General features: G+C 43.8%; 2 protein-coding genes across 2 annotated transcripts in view; one reads left to right on the top strand and one right to left on the bottom strand.

Annotated features, from left to right (window-relative positions):
- ZCCHC10 (zinc finger CCHC-type containing 10) overlaps positions 1-3,617 on the bottom strand; it is a 56,703-nt gene extending 53,086 nt beyond the window's left edge. Inside the window, exon 1 of the mRNA XM_075009775.1 lies at positions 3,574-3,617. Coding sequence (XP_074865876.1) covers positions 3,574-3,587 — 14 coding nt within the window. The 5' untranslated portion in view covers positions 3,588-3,617. The remainder of the gene's footprint in view (positions 1-3,573) is intronic.
- A 161-nt stretch (positions 3,618-3,778) lies between these two features.
- Positions 3,779-19,086, top strand: part of HSPA4 (heat shock protein family A (Hsp70) member 4) — a 41,989-nt gene continuing 26,681 nt past the window's right edge. The window contains exons 1-6 of the mRNA XM_075009773.1: positions 3,779-4,051; positions 13,534-13,591; positions 15,636-15,776; positions 17,486-17,608; positions 18,147-18,246; positions 18,594-18,727. Of these exons, the coding sequence (XP_074865874.1) occupies positions 3,945-4,051; positions 13,534-13,591; positions 15,636-15,776; positions 17,486-17,608; positions 18,147-18,246; positions 18,594-18,727 (663 nt within the window). The 5' untranslated portion in view covers positions 3,779-3,944. The remainder of the gene's footprint in view (positions 4,052-13,533; positions 13,592-15,635; positions 15,777-17,485; positions 17,609-18,146; positions 18,247-18,593; positions 18,728-19,086) is intronic.

The raw sequence follows: 19,086 nt of genomic DNA, 5'->3' as shown, positions 1-19,086 counted from the left end.
ACATGACGCTACTTGTGGGCAGACACGCAGGATAAGCACTGCCCAAATCAGGAACCCCAAAACCTCTAACATGCCGCAATCCCCTACCATGAGCATTCTCCCACTGTCAAACTCCCTCCCAGAGCCCACAGCCTCTTACCCCTCCCATGCTTCAATTCCCCAGCCATAAGCCCCATCCTGCACTCAAAGTCCTCTGTCTTAATTAACCAGAATTTTGACTCACTGGCACCCTCCCGACCCCCATTTTCCCAACATGCCAGATAACAAAGCTTTTACTTTGACCCATTGGAATCCATCTGACACTGAAACTTTTGGTTATAACACAGTCATTCTCCAAACACAATTAAGACAAAAAAGCAGTCCAGTAGTACTTTCAAGACTAACAAAATAATTTATTAGGTGATGAGCTTTTGTGGGACCCACTTCTTCAGATCATATCCACACCAGAACAGACTCAATATTTAAGCCACAGAGAACCAAACATAGTAATCAAGGTTGACAAATCAGAAAAATATAATCAAGGTGAGCAAATCAGAGAGCAGGAGGGAGGGGAGTCAAGAATTAGATAAAGCCACATATGCAGAAGAGCCCCTATAATGAGTGAGAAAATTCCCATCCCGGTTCAAACCACATGTTAATGTGTCAAATTTGAATATAAAAGAGAGTTCAGCAGCCTCTCTTTCCAAACTGTGCTACTGGACTGCTTTTTTGTTTTGATAGTATATAGACTAACACGGCTATCTCGCTTTTACAGTTAAGACAGTTTGTCTTGGCAGCATAAATGAAACTAAGCTACATTTTAACTGTGTTCCCAAAGCGTGACACAGCCTTGAATCTTTGTATGACTATTCAGGCCTTGTCTATACTACTACAGTAAAATGCCTTTAAGTTATGCTATTCCAGCTATGTGAATAACACGGTTGGAGTTGACACAGCTTAGGTCAACTTACTGAGGTGTCTGTATCATGCTGCACTGATGGAAGATGCTCTTCTGTAGACTTACCTTAATCTTCTCATTCCAGTGGAGTACTGGAATAGAAATGGAGAGTGCTCTGCGATCGATTTAGCAGGGTCTTCACTCACCCCATTAAAGAGGGGCAATGTGTGAGAGCCATGAAAGATCACATGCCCCCCCTCCCCAAATGCTTTTGGGAGGAGAGGCAAGGAGCCAGCAGCTGGTGGGCAGAGCCATCCTATACTATGCATGGTTTGTCCAATCACCCCGAGCTCCACACTTGGGAAGGCCTTGTGGAGCTCACCACACCTCATCCATTTCATCCTCACCCAGAACATTTCACACTTAACAACAAACACTTTGTCTAAACCATGGGAACAATCAGGATAGAGGGATGATTCTTCAATATGCCAACATCTTAATGCAGGCCTGCTGATGGGGGTAGGGGCAAAGTGGGCAGGTGCACAGGGACCCAGCATTTGCAGGGGGCCCGGTACTCTGGCCACTGCCACTACTACTTCGCCAGCACTGGTGGCTGGAGCTCTGGGGCCCTTTGAAACACCACAGTAGTTCTGCTCTGCCATGGTGCAGGGCTAGAGAGAAGGGGCAGCGCTGCTGTCCGGGTGGCACTGGAGCCTGTCTTCCTTAGGCCCCACTTCTTCCACCCTTAGCCCTGTCTCTTCCAGGGCAAAAAGCCAGGCTCCCTCTTCCACCTTGCCCTGGGGCCCACAGTGTCTTCCAGACCCACATGCTTAATGGCACTCCTCGACAAAGAATTTCAAGACAAAGGCACCACAACACCAAGGATTTAGCTGAGATATGCTGCTGCTATTTTCATCCTCTGGACAGATGACCTAAATTCCATCAAAGATTTCCATCACAACTTCAGCAACCTCTATCCATCCATCACACTGTCTTTACAATACTCTTCTGGAAGCACCTACTTCCAGGACACTATGATCACCAGCTCAGACAGGTGTACATAAAGAAACCCATAAATCGCCACACTTACCTTCACAGATCTGGTATCCATAACAAACACATCAAGAAACCTGTTATTTATAGCCAGGCCCTCAGATACCACAGAATATGCTGAGGTAAAAGTCTGGAATATACATTCTCATACATTTAAAACCAACCAGGATATTCCACAAAAGAAGTAGATCACATCACAAAATGGCTTCCCAAATACCCCAATAAAATCTCCTTAGAATGATAAAGTCCCTCCAGCCACACATGCCTGGCTGTTAGCTATCACTTCACATGGGAATCCGTACAAGGTATCAAACAATTACAAGTTATGCAACAGCCCAAAAAACAATCTTTACTGTTCCCCTATTCCGGCTTTTAAACAATCAGTCAATTTCACCAAAACTGTCATCAGAAGCAGGTCAGGGCTCACCAATCCAAAGTGGTACCCAGCACTGTCATAACAACACATGCAAACCTGTAAACATATTTCCAATGCTATGATGATCAACACATCTTTAAAGATCCTGGGAGTACTACAGGTCTATTATGACAAATGGCATGCCTCTTCCAGTGCACCAAATGACAATGACAATTGACCCCCCGCCCTGATGGTTTTAGCAAAGACCTTGGATTTATGGTTCATTACAAGAATTTATAACCCAGTAATCCTCCTATGACTGCATACATGTCAAGAGGCCAATGGGATATGTGTTTCCTTATCTGAACAACCTGTCCAATTTTATATTAGCTATGGCACTCCAGTACCTTTCCCAAACCTCAAGAACAGCGTAGTTCAAAAGCTTGTCTCTCCAACCAACAGAAGTTCATCATCAACAACCATGGGCTCAGTGCCCGTTGTTGTCTGACGCCTCTCTTATTTCCTTCCATCTTTCCCTGTCCAGTGTGGAGTGGCTTAGTTTCTGTAGACTAGCAGCTCTGCACCAATCTACTATAACATCTCTCCGTTCTCTGTGGGGTCTGCCTCTCCTATTCAAGCGGTCCATCATGCTGAATACCAGGGGTCTTGACTTTTCCTCTGCCGTTCAGAAGTTGGTCTAAAAGTATTACCTTATCCATCTATGATAGCTATCTGTACCTGTAATGTTACCTGTCCGTGATCCAATCCATACATCTGATTCTGGTTAGTCCAGATTAGCTAGACTCAAAGCCGTACAGGCCATGGGAGTGGCAATGGCATTGCACCACGATCAGACCAGAAACTGTGTGTGTGTGTGGGGCGGGGGGTGTCACTGTCGCGCTTAGCTCCTGTATTTCACGGAGGAGTGTGAGATCGTGCGTAGGCTGGCGCACTGAAGAATGAAACCAGGACACTGTCTCTGGCAAACCCGTATCCCTCATGGTTGCGGTGGGACAGCGGCCCATTAGTAACGCCCACAATGAGGCAAGGTCTCTGTGAAGGACCCACAGCCCCGCCACCTGCCCCCGGGCAGGGTGGAGAGACTGCCAGCCAGCTGAGAACCCTAGCGCCCGTGACTCAGAGGGCGCGCCAGCCTGAGCGAGAGAAAAGCTGCGGGATGAGCATAAAAGAAAGAGAGGAGCCGTGAAATAGGAAGAGACTCATCTGCCCCTCTCCCACGCGTCTGCCGAAGGGAGTGTCGGGAAGGATATGCTCTGAGCATGCGTACCAGTTGATTGGCATAGAGCCGTTTCGGAGATCTCAACGGTCGCGCTGGTCCCTGTAGCCTGACGGTGGTGAAGTGGGAGGAGGAGGGGAACGGGAACGGGAACCAGGTCCCCGAGGAAATCTCGCGAGAGGCGTTCACTCCGCCTCCAGGACCCGCCCCCCCGACAGGACGGGATCTTTCGAGATCTCTCCCCCTCCCCCAAGAGGAGGCTGCCGGAGTCGCTGCTCATTTAAACGGGCTGAGTCGGCTGCGTCCGCACTAGTGAGGCTGAGGCGCAGGCGCCGCTCGGGATCGCTCCAGACGCCCTTCCCGAGCTACTCGGCCGCTCAGTCTTTCCCCGGCGCTCTCCTCAGCCCGCCCCCGCCCTCAGCATGTCGGTGGTGGGCATCGATCTGGGCTTCCAGAGCTGCTATGTAGCGGTGGCTCGGGCCGGAGGCATCGAGACCATCGCTAATGAGTACAGCGACCGCAGCACTCCGTGAGTGAGGGGCGCGAGAGGAACGGGCCGGGAGGCGGCGCTCGGGATCCCGGCCGGCCCTCGTGAGGCCTGACTCGGGCCTGCGGGGATGCGGCGCTGCCCTCTCCCTTTCTGGGTGCTTAGAGGGGAGGGCTCTACAGGGCGTGGAAACGCCGCCTGTAATCCTGAGGGCGGGCGCGAGCGGGAGGTGAGCGGGGCCCTTCGCACGCGCCGCCGGCGCAGGTGTGTCCCCTGAGAGCTTGCGGCGGGCCGGGGCGCTCCGCAGCACGGGGGACGCGCTGCGCCCATCTGGCGGTGTGCAGCGCGTAAGAGACATCCCTACAGCAGCCCAGCATGTGCTTCCAGGAAAGGGAGCAGGGGCAGCAAGGCCTGGTCACCTCTTCTCAAGTGAGCGAGGGGGGCGGGGGATGGAAACAAGAAGCAGTCCTGGGGCACCTTATAAACTAGCAGATTTTTTTTTTTGGAGAGTAAACTTTCGTGCACAAAGACCTGCCTTGTCAGATGCAATGTACTGGAGATTCCACGGGCAGGTCTAATTATTGTACAGGCTCATGAAAAGGAGGGAAACCCAGCCAAGAATCAGGCCAAGTTGACAAGCTGCAAACATAACTTTTCCACACGCTCTCCACGTTCTTGAGTGAGAAGCTTGGTTCATTTGTATGACCAGCACAAAAAAAAGCCCCACAAACCAGAAGCTGGGTGAAGAAAACCCCTCTCTTGTCACTGTGTTTGGTGCACTTCAACCTACCCTTGATGCGCCTCTTTTCTGGGTTATAAATATTTTGTATGCCTGGTTTTAGGGTTTTCCTGGGGAATTTTGCACTGAACTAATTGTGTAGATTTTCATTTTTCCTCTAGACTTGATGATGCACAGCTGTTGGCTGCTACTAGGTGCCTTTGGATCTAGCTCCTCACCTTGCTGTGTGCCTGTGCCGGAGGCATGGACAGTTTACCTGAACAAGAGAGGTGTTACATGGCTGTGGCCCCACATTGAGCAGAGTGCCTGGCCTTGTGGGATGGAGTCCACGTGACTCTTTGGCTGTAGCGACACTTGGCCAAAATTTCAAAATGGCCATGACAATGGCCAAATCAGAGAATAGTTAGCACCTCATTAGTATGCTGCTGGCTGTGCCCCGTTTCGCTCGTGTGTCTCATCTACATGGGGGTCCTTTTCGAGAGGACCCTGCAAACATTGAAATCCTGTTCTTCCTATCAGCTGAATTAAAGATCAGTTAATAGGAATAAGGGGATTTCAACGTTTGCGAGGTCTTTTCGAAAAGGACCACTGTGTAGACAAGCCACGTGCAAGCAAAACACAACACTTCCGAGGTGCCATGGCTGGTCATGTGCTAATGAGGTGCTGAATATTCATTTCAGAGCCTCATTAGTATTCTCTGATTTGGCCATTGGCACGGCCATTTTGAAATTTTGGCCAAGTGTGGCCACAGCCTTTGTGTTCTTTCTGCTGGACTAGGTGCTTCAGGCCCCTTAAATATGAGTAAGGCTAAGAGAGCTGCCTGTGCTAGCTCTCTGATAGTGAGAACAGATGGGTGGGGTCACATCTCAACCCCTGGTGGAAAAGTAATGAAACAGTATGGTGCCAAGCCTGTGGCTGGACTCTGGTGGCAGGGGCACGTGGGTTATGACCTGGGGTGCCCTTCAGTTGGTCTCTGGGGGCAGTATAGTGTTGTCTCCCTCTCCTAGTGCTCTTTTAGAATGCCCAGAATAGCTCTCCCATTGGACACACCCCCGCTCCAATTCCCCCTTCTCAATCAGTGCCATTCATTGGGACTTGAATTATGGTAACCTAACAGGGAAGTGAGGGAGAAAATGAGAATTGACTGAAGGGGCAGAGTTTTCCCTCAAGATGTACCCACCTGTGACATGGCCGGAAAGAGGTGGTAGACAAAATTGTAACGGAAGCTGGAACTGGGTTGTTGTAGGGCTTTCTTTAATGCTGTGCTCCTCAGGGAATCTCTTTGTATTGTTGTTGACTTACTTGATAACAGGTATTTTGAAATAAATTACCAATATAATTGAAACTGGTATTATTTTGACAAAATATGTACACTCTTTAACTTTTTTGGTGCAGTTTTCCCCTGAGATGACTGGGGCAGGGACCTTTTCATCGTGACTGTAAAGTGCCAAATATGCTTTTGTTTTAGAAACAAAAGTGGCAGTTGAAGTACAGCTAAGTCCTCTAAGTCCTTGAGGGCTCAACTATTATAAGCATGTTATGGGCCACCTCTATAATTGCTTCCCCAATGGTGCTACTAGTGAGCTTCTTGCTGTACCAGTATAGGGGAAGATGACTTGCTTTTGTGTCATAAATAATGTCCTAAATAAAATAGCTAAAGAGGGGAACTGAGGTAAACGGACTTATATCAGTAGTATACTTAAAACTTGTAGGGTCCTGACTCAGCCGTTCTTCATAATGTTTCCGAGGAAAGTGTCCAATCACCTGAAAACTTGTGTTGTAGGAACTGATAGTGTTTTCCAGTGAGCTACCTAGGTGTGGTCAAATTATGCATTAGTAATTCTGTTTCTTAGTTTTCTCTCCTCTTATATTGGTGATAGTGATGGATGGCCAATTGTATGCTACCTTGTAAATAATGCCATAACTCTGGCTATCTTTAAGGAGCAAATGGAGAAGAGCTGAATGACTGATACATTCATTTCTTGTGCCATTTCTGGTTCTGTACCAAGCACTACTGTCAAGACTTGGTTTTTAAACATATGTCTAAAATTGAGCTATAATATGTAGACTAATCATTTCAGAAATCTTTGTCTTTAGTGCTTCAAAGTTAAAAACCAATGCTTTTCTAAGGTATACATGAGTCTTTCCATTTCAGGCTATACAGTTTCGAGCAATTTTGCCACAACAGCTAGTAATGCCCCAGTAAACCCATGCTAGATTTGTACTAAGGGTACCAGAGGTTTAAAAAGTTAAAAAGGTTCTCCAGCACCCATCTTTGAGGAAAATGGTAATTGTCATGGAATGTCTACATGTCATGTTCCTGTGTTGTTTTAATAACACTAAATACATTTAAAATAAATCTTGGGAACAATTTAAGTACACTTTTAACCAAAGGCTGGAACACAAACATACAAGAATACAACTATTTAGTGTGTGTGTGTGTGAGAGAGAGAGAGAGAGAGAGAGCGCGCGCATACATGTGCATGCATGGCTCTCAGAGGATGGATTCTTAGCACTTTCTAATAATTAGGTTCTTCAGAGGTACCACCAGACATGTATGGAAAAAGTCACTCTTGAAGCTTTTGCCCAATGTGTAGTCTAAAATTAGCCCAAAGTGAGGCTTGAGCTTCTATAATGTATTTTGTACTAACTGTTTCCATAGCCCCAATGCTTTCAGGGATTGCGGGGGGAGGGCATGGAAAGGTAGGGCCAAATATTGGATTGGGATTACATAATGAGATTAAACCCATGACTTGCTGTCACCAATATATACTGACATACAGGTTAAATTCAAGTCCAGAACACTCTCATTTAGCAACATCCATGCTGGATGACCACTTATCTTAAGTGTGGCCACCTTTCCTGAGGTCTCAAAGCTTTACAGCCACCAGTTCTGGCTCTGTGTTCTGTGCTATTTAGCTAATTTACCCCTAACTGTCTTCTAAGAGCCCACTTAAGCAGCAAAAATCCTGGTAATGCTGTTAGACAATATTGATTTCCCATGGCAAATGCTCTCCGGCACAGGTCAGGTCCTGAGTGTGCCACATGAGAGGTTCAGCCTGTATTGGCGAAATCACTTTGAGCAACTGATCACCGCTGAGTGTTTTTTTTTTGTTCTAAGGAAAATGAGATGTGGGACTGAATTTTACCAGGGGATGCATGCTTGTTAGGTTCTTAGTAGGTTTGGTAGGATCTGCACATGTGCATCCCAAGACAGAACTTGACCCAAACATAACTGCTCAGCTTTGAATATATGGAGTCCTTCAACTGCCTTCTCCTACCTCCTTGGAGTTTGAACAATAGGTATAGTCAACACGTATGAGAGCCACAATCACTATCTCTGTTTTTATGTTGAGATTGCTAACTTCATTTGTAACTGAGATGGAAAAAACAATAAAAGGATATTTCTTGAATTGCTCAGATGACACAAAAGTGAACTTAATTTGTATAGTTCCTCAGGAGAAAGTGGATTCTCAATGTGAAGATTTAAAGTTACTGTCAAATGGAAGGTTGCGTTGGTCTACATGCAGAAATTATGTCAATTGGTCAAAGGCCATGTTTACAATCAAAGAACTATGTAAGCGTACTTCTGATGGCATTGCTATGCCGGCATACCCCCGTAACAGAGATACAGCCTACAATGACTGAAAGGGTTTTTCCCGTAATGAAAGAACATCACCTCCCTGAATGGTGGTAGTTAGGTCAATAGAGGATTGTTTCCATCAGCCTAACTGCATTTAGGCTATGGATTAATTTGACATAGCTAAATTTCTCAGAGGTGTTGATTTTTCACCCCTGAGTGATGTAGCTAGGTTGGCCTAAATCTTTCTAAATAGAATTAAATTAATGCAGCTGCTTTGTATGGGCACTCTTAAAATGGTTGAGTAATAAATATCACAATATGAATTAAGTACTGAATTAAGGTTTTAGGATTAACTGGTATAGGCTAGAGTAGCACCTTGCCCCCTCTGGGGCATGGGCTTGCTACAGCCCCAGGCTGCTTCAGCCTAGTTGGAGCACTCCTCACCTGTGGCAGCACCATGGGCAAGCATGCTCCAGCGTAGCCAGAGGAGTCCCTGCTCACAGCAGTGGGGCTGCTCTGGAGCGGCCTCCCCAGCTAAATCCTTACACATGCCCTCCCCCACCCCCATTTAATTTTACAACCATAATTAAGGTAAGGGATTTTTAAGCCTATATGAGTTTACACACAAGGAAGATGTGCTGATTTAACTAAGTAGGTTAAGAAATTGATTTAACAAATTCCGTGTAATTCCTGTGTGTTGATTGGATTGTCTTGTACACCAGGGTGGGATGCATTCATCTGCCAAAGAAGTGCATGGAGACAAAGGATGTGATCCAAAAATGTGGAGATTCAAGTGATATGAGCAGTGACCACATCTTTCTTAGCTCGAGCTCATAATATGAGCATTCAGAGCTCTAACTTTGAAACCTTCTGACAAGATTTCACTAGGCTTCTGGTGTATTTCACTGTGATTGTATCTGCTTTATTTACAATGAATCAGTGGTGTTAAACTAAATTTTAACCATTTTGTGTGCTTGTTCTAGAATGTTTTTTTGAAGTTATGACTTAAGTGGCTCTGTTTTTGCTTAGAAATGCATAAAAGTATATATAGCTCAAAGTTTTGCTACATATGTTTTATACATGTGATTGGGGGTCTGTGTACAGTGAGCTGCAAAGAAAGGGAAATACAGTAAACCCTTGATTTTTATGGATCCCAATTTAGTGGGCTTTGGGAACAAATTAAGAGACTTATGGATGCCGTGGCCTGGAGGAGCTTGTGTCTGCTGGAGCTGCCATGTGCTCCTCCCACCAGAGGTAGGGCGTGTATATAGGTAGACTGGCACTTGTGTATGTGCTCCAGACCTGGTGGGAAGAGCACATGGTGGCTCTGCTGGTGGTCCCTTCAGGGCACATGGGATGCAGGTTATGGTGCGTGGGAAGTTTTTTTTTTGTGGTGATGGGAGAGGCTGGGGGAGCCTGGCCGGGGGTGGGTGGGTGGGCAGGTAGGCAGCAAACCCTCACCTTTAATGGACTTTAGGGAATAGCAGATGCCTCCTGCCCCCATTAGCCCACTACATCAAGGGTTTACTGTAGCATCAAGTTTCTCAAATAGAAAATATTAACTAAGATCTGCCCAATAATGCTGGTATGCACCATGTTGGTTCCAAATATGATACTAAAGCATTGGAAAGCTTTCCAGCATGCCCCTGCCACCAACCAGAGATGAAAATCCTTGCTAAACTTCTTCCTTAACATTTGAGGAACTTTTTTGGAAATCTGCAAATGATAAACAGGGCAGCTCTTTGGAACATACATGTTAATTAAAACAAAATATAGACAAGGGGTTTCAAGAATCTTTGATAGTATATTTTTATAAAATTGAACTCTATTGGCTGTTCTTTGGTTACTGTGCCTAGGGCAAGAGTGTGCAAGATCTGGCCTGCAGGACAGATCTGGCCCACGGAGCCTTTTTATCCAGGCTGCCCCTGTGATCTAATGGAGAGTCTTCATGCACTGCCCCCCATCTGCAGCTAAATCTCTCAGCTCCTGTTGGCTGGTTTCCAGCAAATAGGAGCTGAGAGATCTTCCTGTGGAGGAGGGAATGTGAGAAGACTCCCCAGCAGCTCAGAGAGCCACATGGAGTGATCTAGGGGTGCTAGCAAATCTGGAAGCTTGACTGAGAATGCTGTTGGCCAGGAGCTACTTCTGGCATATTTTCCTCTTCTTCTCCTGCAGCCCAGCTCCTTCCCAGACTCTGTATCCCTTCCCTAGACCACACGTCTCTTGCACCCATACCCCTTCTTGGACCCTGCACCCCAGCTGTCTAGCCTCAGGTCACCATCCAAAACCTCTGCAACCTCCAGCCTTCCTACACCCCTCTACAGGCCAGAATCCTTTCCAGCACCCATACCCAGTCCCAGACCCTGCACCCCAGTACCATGACCCATGTCACAGTGCCCTTCACCCATGCTCTATCATACCCCACATTCTTTTCTGCACCCATCCACTGTCCCAGGCCCTGAACCTACTCCATAGAAAAGCATGGCCCTTGATTCCTTACCAAAATCTGGCCTGTCGACTTCTTGTGGTTGAGTCACTGACCCCAGTTTGAGGGACACAGGCCTATATTAGAGATTCACAGGGGAGCACAGCATTTCTCAAGCTGGAGATCCTAACCCAAAAGATAGTCATGGGGAGGTTGCAAGATTATTGTAGTGGGTCATGGTATGGCCAACATTTCTTCTGCACTGCTTTCAGAGCCGCTTGGCCTTAGTGGTAAAGAAGTGGGGTGGGGGGCAGAATACCATACCATGCCATTCTTACTTCTGAGCTGCTGCCGCCACCATTGGTGCTGCCTTCTGAGCTGGACCCTGGCTAACTGCTGCCGTTCTGTGGCTGCCCAGTTTGAAGGGAAGTGTGGTCGCCACCAGCAGCACAGAAATAAGGGTGAAAGCTCTCTGCTTCCCCACAATCTTGTGATCTCCTCCACTAAGCTTTTTTGGCTCAGGACCCTACAGTTACAATACTATGAAAATTCACTTTTAAAGAATGAGAAATCGTAAACTTTGACTTTTAAAATTCTGTGACCATGAAATTGACTAAAATGGATCATGAATTTGGTTGGGACCTAGTTATAAAATGTTACAGCTATTCAGACATATTTGCAGAATGAACAACAAATGAAAAATGAAGACCCTGGTATTCGGCATAATGGACAGCTCAAATAGAAGAGGCAGACCCCACAGAGAATGGGTAGATATAGGAGATTGGTATGGAGCTTGTCTGAAACTAAGCCACTCCGCACCAGATGGGGAAAGATGGAAGGAAATAGTGACAGAGGCATCAGATGACCAACAGGTGCTGAGTCCATGGTTGATAATGATGATGGCAGGTATAAAAACATTCAGCGCAATCATACTATGGCAAATTTCAATGCTGGTGGTGTCTTTTGAATATTTTAAACTAATTCAACAGAGCAGGATATTCCAGAAGCCTATTTTGTTTTTTTCCCATGGGATCACCAGTTCTGTAATGTAACTCCCTTGTCTGCTGCTCTGGGATCAGTGTAATAATTATGCTTATTAAAATGTGCTCATTAGTAGTAAAGAACTCATTGAAATAATCACTATCAGCAAGCAGCATTGTAGATAATGTGGCTTAGAGGAACCATATGAGTAATGAGACTTTTTATATTTGTGTGTTCAAATTTTGTAAAGAATCCTACACTTTAAGATAAGTGTTTAACTAAAGGAGGCTTGACCAGCAGTAGTAACTCTAATCCTCTAAAAACATGAAGACTTATTCTATTTCTTAGGCTGGGTCTACATGGCATAGCTTTTCCAGCAGGTCCATGCTAACCTTGACATTTTAAGTGGCTACTCATTAGCATGGTCCTGCAGCTCATTAGCATAGCTGTGCGAGACCTCGGTGCTAGCAATAAAGAAGCCGTGTGGATGTGCCCATGCCGGCAGAAAGTCCTGTTGTGCCGTCCCCTTATGCCAGCTCCTTATGCAATAGAGAGGCTTTTTGCTGGCAGGGACACACACGACCTCTTTACTGCCAGCACCCCCCGTCTGCCGAGACGGAGACAGAGCTCTCGTGGAATTATGCTAATGAGCTGTGGGACCATGCTAAGGAGCAGCCATTTACAATTTCGAGGCTGCTCATTAGTGTGCATGTGTGTGTAATTCTTTTCAATAGTGTGACTGTTTTGGCTTTCAGTGATTCAAACCTTAATGATTACTTTGGTGGCTGTGAGTTTTTTTTGCCTGGGGCTTATTCTGTTTAGCCTTCCTTGTTGGGACTGTAGCATTAACTATAAATTTGAAAAAAGGAACTAATAATTGACTAATTGTAACTTGTGAAAATTCATTTTAAAAATGTTAGAGTTGGGTATCCATGATTATCTGCACTAATAGATAAATTAATATTAGTATCAGGAGAGCTAATTTTGTTATCTTGTAGTGAACAACCATCTTCCTGTCAGATTTCTATGCAGCAGTATAAATTTCTTTGCCAACAGAACTTCAAATGTGGCTTGAAGTGGAAGTTGTTTTAAATTATGAAGTGTCTCCTAAAGTGAAGAATGTGTAAATTTAAAAATTGCAAATTACAGGTAGACAAATGGTCATTTGCTTTGGAAACACAGGAGTGTGTAACTCCAGTTTGCTTTTCTTCTACCATAGAAATTGGTGGAAACTCTATTGAGACTCTATTGGGGAATTTTAATTACATTAAAGAATCTCTTTGAATGCTAACAGGTTTCACTGTTTATAAATTACTATTTTTTAGAAAAATCTCCATAATGAGTGTTAAGCTCTTCATATATTCTAGAGCAGGCGTGTCCAGCCCGTGGGCTGCATGCAGCCCTGGACAGCTAGTAATGCGGCCCCACAAAATGGTAAACTTTTTTAACATTATTATGTGATTTATATACATTAACTATATTGATATATTTTATATGCGGCCCAAGACAATTCCTCTTAACTCAAAGCAGCCCAGGCAAGCCGAAAGGTTGGACACCCATGTTCTAGAGCCATAATGGCAGAGTAAGCTCTACATTGGTAGTGGTGAACAGTGGTAAGAGGTTGGAGGAAAATAGCAGTTGTAAAATAAACATTATTATGGTAGTGTTCTGTACAACAGACAGTTTTATGTAGTGATATGCTTAATCTTTAAATATAGGTGTTTTAAATCACTCAGTGGCTTCTTGTTGGAAATATATTTAAATTTGAATTGAATCAGAAATATTTCTTTTCATAGGTCATGTATAGCCTTTGGACCGAAGAATCGTTCCATTGGTGCTGCAGCTAAAAGCCAGGTGAGGATTATATACATTCAAGGACTATTTGTAAGCCAAATTGAAACTACTAACACAGTAATAGTAAAATAAGTGGTTTTGTTCAGTAATTACTCATTGTAGAAAGAGATCACAAATATTCAACAGTAGTTACTTGCTTCTGTATTAAACATTTTAAGGCTAGCGTTTTTAAACTGTTCAGTTTGTAACACTTATTTTTGTCACTGTTCTTGACTGGGACTTACAGGCTATGTAAGAGTGTGCTACTTGTACGTAGATTCTCCTCCCACCCTCCTTTTTTCCTCTCCCAAGAAACCTGAAAAATAACATTCCAAAAAGCTGGTTAATGTTGTTTGGATTACATAACCAAGCATTCAAAATATTTTCTCAAAGTGTTAGTTCATCCACTTTGTGTATATGCATTAGGATAATCTCATTACAGCATTGCATACTGTTCTTTCCACCAGACATTGCGCAAGTTGGAGGCAAAAGGGGCAGATTTAAGGTTACACAAAGAACCATAAATGTCTGTTCTAATGTCGGAGTGCCTCACTCTACAACCTAAATAGTGGTCCGTTAATAGTTTTTATATGTAATTTAATGTATTTTGCGCTCCATAGTGTAAGTGGTTACGGCGAGATTTAACAGATTTATGACCTTCTGTATCTAGCAGTCAGATTATCATCAATTATTTCTTGAAGATTTGTCCGATATAGTGTTAGTCACTTGCAGAAAGTGACTCTTCGATCACAGTCAACTTTTCTTAAGGGCAGCATCACTAGATATCAGGAAGTAATTTCCAGAATCTCTGAGATGCTTTTACATATACAAGGTCCCTTGAGTTATGTGAGGGTTGCGTTCCTGTGCACCCTCGCATAACCGAAATTTTGTGTAAGTTAGGTGGGGTAGGGCGATTTTTTTTCTCCCCCTCCCCCCAGTGGAATGCATGTTCTGCAGCCAGGGAAGCAGCAGGAGCACCTGCATCTTCTTTTGAAAGGTAAAGGGCTGCATTTGAGGGGGGACAGTTGGGAAGGGTTAAGCCTGGAGTTGAGTTGGAGCTATGGGAAGTGGGCAGAGAGTTTAAGCCTGGCAGTTGTTAGGGCTGCAGAGGGTGGAATTGAGCCGGAGCCGGGCATGGGAGTGGGGGAGGTAGTGGTGTTTGTACCAGGGCCATGGAGAGGGTTTTGAACTGGGGCTTTGAGGGGCAGAGGGGTTGAGCCAGGGCCGGGGGAGTGGGCTTTTGAGTTGTGCTTAACTCACATTAGCACGAGTTAAGCGCAACTTGAAATTGTTCAGTAATCCCTCAAAATGCACAAAGTTTTGCTGGCATATTGTAATTGGTGTGTTCTCTTCTTTTGGTAAAATTAAGTCCAAACATTGTGTCAAATTGCAAAACAACTCCCTATATGTCCTTGATCCTATGTTGCTCTTAGCTGTTTGCAGCTTGCAGATACGCACACGCTGGCATAGGGGTGTAGTTGTATGAGGTTTGGATGGTAACTGAATTTTGGGAGGTTCTAAGGTCAAGATGTTTTTTAAAGGAACAGTCAATACAAAAAATGTTACTGGATTTTTTTTTAAATAAAGAACGTCTGATACTACACATGCCCTTGAATGCCCCTACCAATTTTTGGTGAAGGCCTAGTCTAGGTCACAAAATTGTCAGTTTAACTACATTGATCAGAGGTGTGAAAAACCCATATCGCTGAGAAATGTAGTTAAGTTGACTGTAGTTGCAGGATTGAATACCTTAATTTTACCTTCACCCTCCCTTAGACTTTCCTTGTTTTCTGTTCCCCTATTGCTGATGAAAGAATCATGTAAATATAATGGAGACTGAGATACAAAAAAGGTTGTGCATAAAGTGGGGTCATGCAACATAAAGAAATTAAAAGCAGATATTTTCCTTTTAATCCATGTTAATTATAGTGAGAGTAGATCGACAATTTTATTTTCATTCCCTCAGGTGGACTTCTTTCCTTTTAGGGCCACATTCAACGTTTAGATGGGTTCATGATGAATTTTGTCCCCTGCCATTTCATATCCCTGTGGTTTTTCTTTCTAGGTTATTTCAAATGCAAAGAATACTGTACAAGGTTTTAAAAGATTTCATGGCCGTGCATTCTCAGATCCATTTGTTGAAGCTGAAAAAGTCAATCTAGCATATGAACTTGTCCAGCTGCCAACAGGCTCAGCTGGCATCAAGGTAAGTCAGACACACTTGGGAGAGAACCATAGGAGAAACTCAATGACAATTCATCAGTCAGTTTAGATTTGAACTGTTCTATGCTGTGGCCTCAATCTTTGCAATTGCACTTTGCATTTGAAAATAGTTACTGCTGGATTACTAAATGTAGGCAGATGTTTATCATATATCTTTTGCTGTGTTCATCCATCTGTCTGCCTGGGCAAGGTTCTGCCATGTCATATCTTCTCTGCCAGCCCCTCCCCTTGGCCAGTGTGGAACCTGGCCCACCTACTTCCTCTATGGAGAACCCTTGCTGGGCCAATCCCAGCCTCTTCCCTGGTCAGCATGGGGCCTGGCACAGCCCCTAATGGAGCCCTTCCCTTGGCCAGCGTGGAGCCCAGCCCACCTCTTGACAGAGCCTCCCCTGCACTGTGCCAGCCCCTCCTGCACCTAATGCAGGGCCCAGCCCAGCTCCCCTGCACTGTGCCAGCCCCTTTCTTAGCCAGTGTGGGGCCTAGCCCATGCACTTTGTATGCATATTACAATGTTTCTGTCTAGAACTTTGTTCCAGCCCAGTTTCCACTTGCAAGCAGAGCTGCAACAGGCCTTTAGTTGTAAACTAGAATAGAGGATTAGTAAAATCAACTTTTCTGAAGCAGACTTAAAACTGCTTTGTGAAACAGACTACCTCGACCATTTCTTAAAATAAACTAAGTGATTTCATAATGATAAAGTAACCTAATGGACTAGAATTGCACAGTGTGGAAAGGATCTGGGCAGGCTTTTTATACTGCTCCATTCTGACTAGCAGTACCCTTTTGAGTCTTGAGTAAATATTCACAATTGCAACCAACAGTGGCCATGGATGTGCACAAGTAAGGATTAAGAACAATTCCTCTTCACTGGCGGTTTAGTTAATTCAGGATTTGAACTCTGTTATTAGAACTCCATTGTTTATCAAGGTCAGCTTTAAATTAAAAAGCCTCTTTGCTATTCAACAGTCTTTTGCATTCCATGGTGAGTTTGGGAGATGGCAGAAGTATCAGAAAAGCACTCAGCGGTGTTTTTTGTAATCTGGGGGTGTGGGTGGCTGCTCAGGAAGACTTCAGGAGCTGCTCAGCTGATTAGCAGAGCCCCCACAGCTGCTAGCATGTTTCTGCTGATAGTGCATGTCCACCCATGCATTGGTGCACATACCAAATTTATCCAGTTGTGAAGGGAAAAATTACAAGGCACACTGGTGCTCAGTACTAAATGCTACAGATACACTGGCTAGAGGAGAATAACACTGTTTCAGACCAAGTTTCAATGAATATATTTATATTAATCACAAAACCTCAACAATAGAAGAATTTTTCTTTACTTAAAAAGTCTGGTGCTGTCTAGTAGAACAGGTTGTTAAAGGCCTGGTGAAGCATCAGCTGCATGCTTTCAGAATCCAAGAAACTTGAGCTTGTATAAATGTCCCTTTCAACTTGCCTCTTAGTCTCTTAAATTCTCAAGTGTAAATATGCATAAAATCAGAACCTTCCAACTTACTCTGTGGTACTCTGCTGCATGGCTTACACAGTGAAGTGAGCGAGGGGCAAATATAGAAGTACGTGGCAGGTCCGAGGTTGTCTTTTTGTGTTAAAGACCACTTAAATTATTGTAGGCTCTTTTTGTCAGTCCTTATTACTTGAACAGTTTTCTTGTAATTGATTACTTATACAAGCTTTTCACTAAAGGTTACATATATGGAAGAAGAACGAAACTTCACCATTGAACAAGTGACAGGAATGCTCCTGACCAAACTAAAAGAAACAGCTGAAAATGCACTTAAAAAGCCTGTCGTTGACTGTGTTGTTTCTGTAAGTAGTCAGTGGTAAACTGAATACATTAACTTGGCTATGTAGTGTCTGCATAAATTTAAGATTTATGGTGGTGGTGGTGATGTACTGCAGTTTTATAGATCAGTTTTATAAACAAGACTCTCATAAACCAGTATCCCTGTTTTTCAGTAAACCTTTTGATATTTTTACTCTTCTTCCTGAAAACTGATCTTGAGCTTGTCACACTGACTGTAACATTATATTTTAGAGCTTTAATCCATAGCATAGTCCAATTTGTATCTGTTTTTGTGTAATGTTCACTAAAATTAATGATTTTAAAGATGAGATTAAGTGGAAAGGCCTGAGACAATTTAAATGATTGAACAGTTTTTCCCCCCAGGTAGCTATGCACTTGTTTGCAGCACTAAAAATAAAATCTTAAACTTGGAGGAAATACTTCATAAGTAAAGGGGAGCCATTCTTTGGCTTTTGTATCAGCCTGTGAAGGATATTTTTCTGGTGGCTTGGTGTAGAGGGTTGCTCTTCTAAATGTTTCAGTGCTGTGCGTTTCTTGCAGGTTCCTTGTTTCTATACAGATGCAGAGAGGAGATCTGTGATGGATGCTACACAAATTGCTGGCCTCAACTGCTTGCGGCTAATAAATGAAACTACTTCAGGTATTCTTATTCTCTTTAAAATGTATGTAGGATTGGAACTGTAAGTCTTTTCCCTATGTGTTTCACAACACCCTTCTATCTAGAATTACCTGTTCTTTACATCAAACTGACATTGGTTTCCCTTCAGGGTTCCCAGACTTGGAGTTATTTCTGTGGTAGTTCAGCTCCAGATTTTGTTGTTCACTTAGAAATACATATCCAGGACGTAAATACAAGACATGGGAGAAACCAAGTACCTTTAAGTCTTGGCAGCACAGTCATTCTTTAGCTATCACTGTTTAGGAAAGCAACTCTAAAAATGGAATTGAAAGATTGTCATGTTTTCAATATTGACTTTTTTTCTTCAGTTGCTCTTGCATATGGAATCTATAAACAAGACCTGCCTGCCCTAGAAGAGAAGCCAAGAAATGTTGTTTTTGTTGATATGGGACATTCTGGATATCAAGTTGCAGTATGCGCATTCAACAAAGGAAAATTGAAAGTAAACAATCTTATGCATATCCATTTTTAATTATGGGTAAAAACAATCGCATTATATTTATGGACTACAATATGTTTGGTTGACTTCCTAACTTAGTGTATGCAAGCAGTGCAACTTGCACTTTCTAAAGGTTCATGCTTGTCGTATGTTGGAGAATTTGGGAAGATGTTCTTAAGTTTTTATTGCTATGCTTGTTGAATATGCTTGCTTTTTTCAAAACAAAACAGAAATATAGCACTTTAAAGACTAACAACATGATTTATTCAGTGATGAGTTTCCGTGGGACAGACCCACTTCATCAATTCAATCTCATTTCCAATACAGACTTACATTTATAAGTACAGAGGACCAAAAAAAAT

The sequence above is a fragment of the Carettochelys insculpta genome, chromosome 15, assembly GCF_033958435.1.
Source record: "Carettochelys insculpta isolate YL-2023 chromosome 15, ASM3395843v1, whole genome shotgun sequence".
Classification (NCBI taxonomy): domain Eukaryota; kingdom Metazoa; phylum Chordata; order Testudines; family Carettochelyidae; genus Carettochelys; species Carettochelys insculpta.
This window is presented reverse-complemented; position numbering and strand designations above follow the sequence as displayed.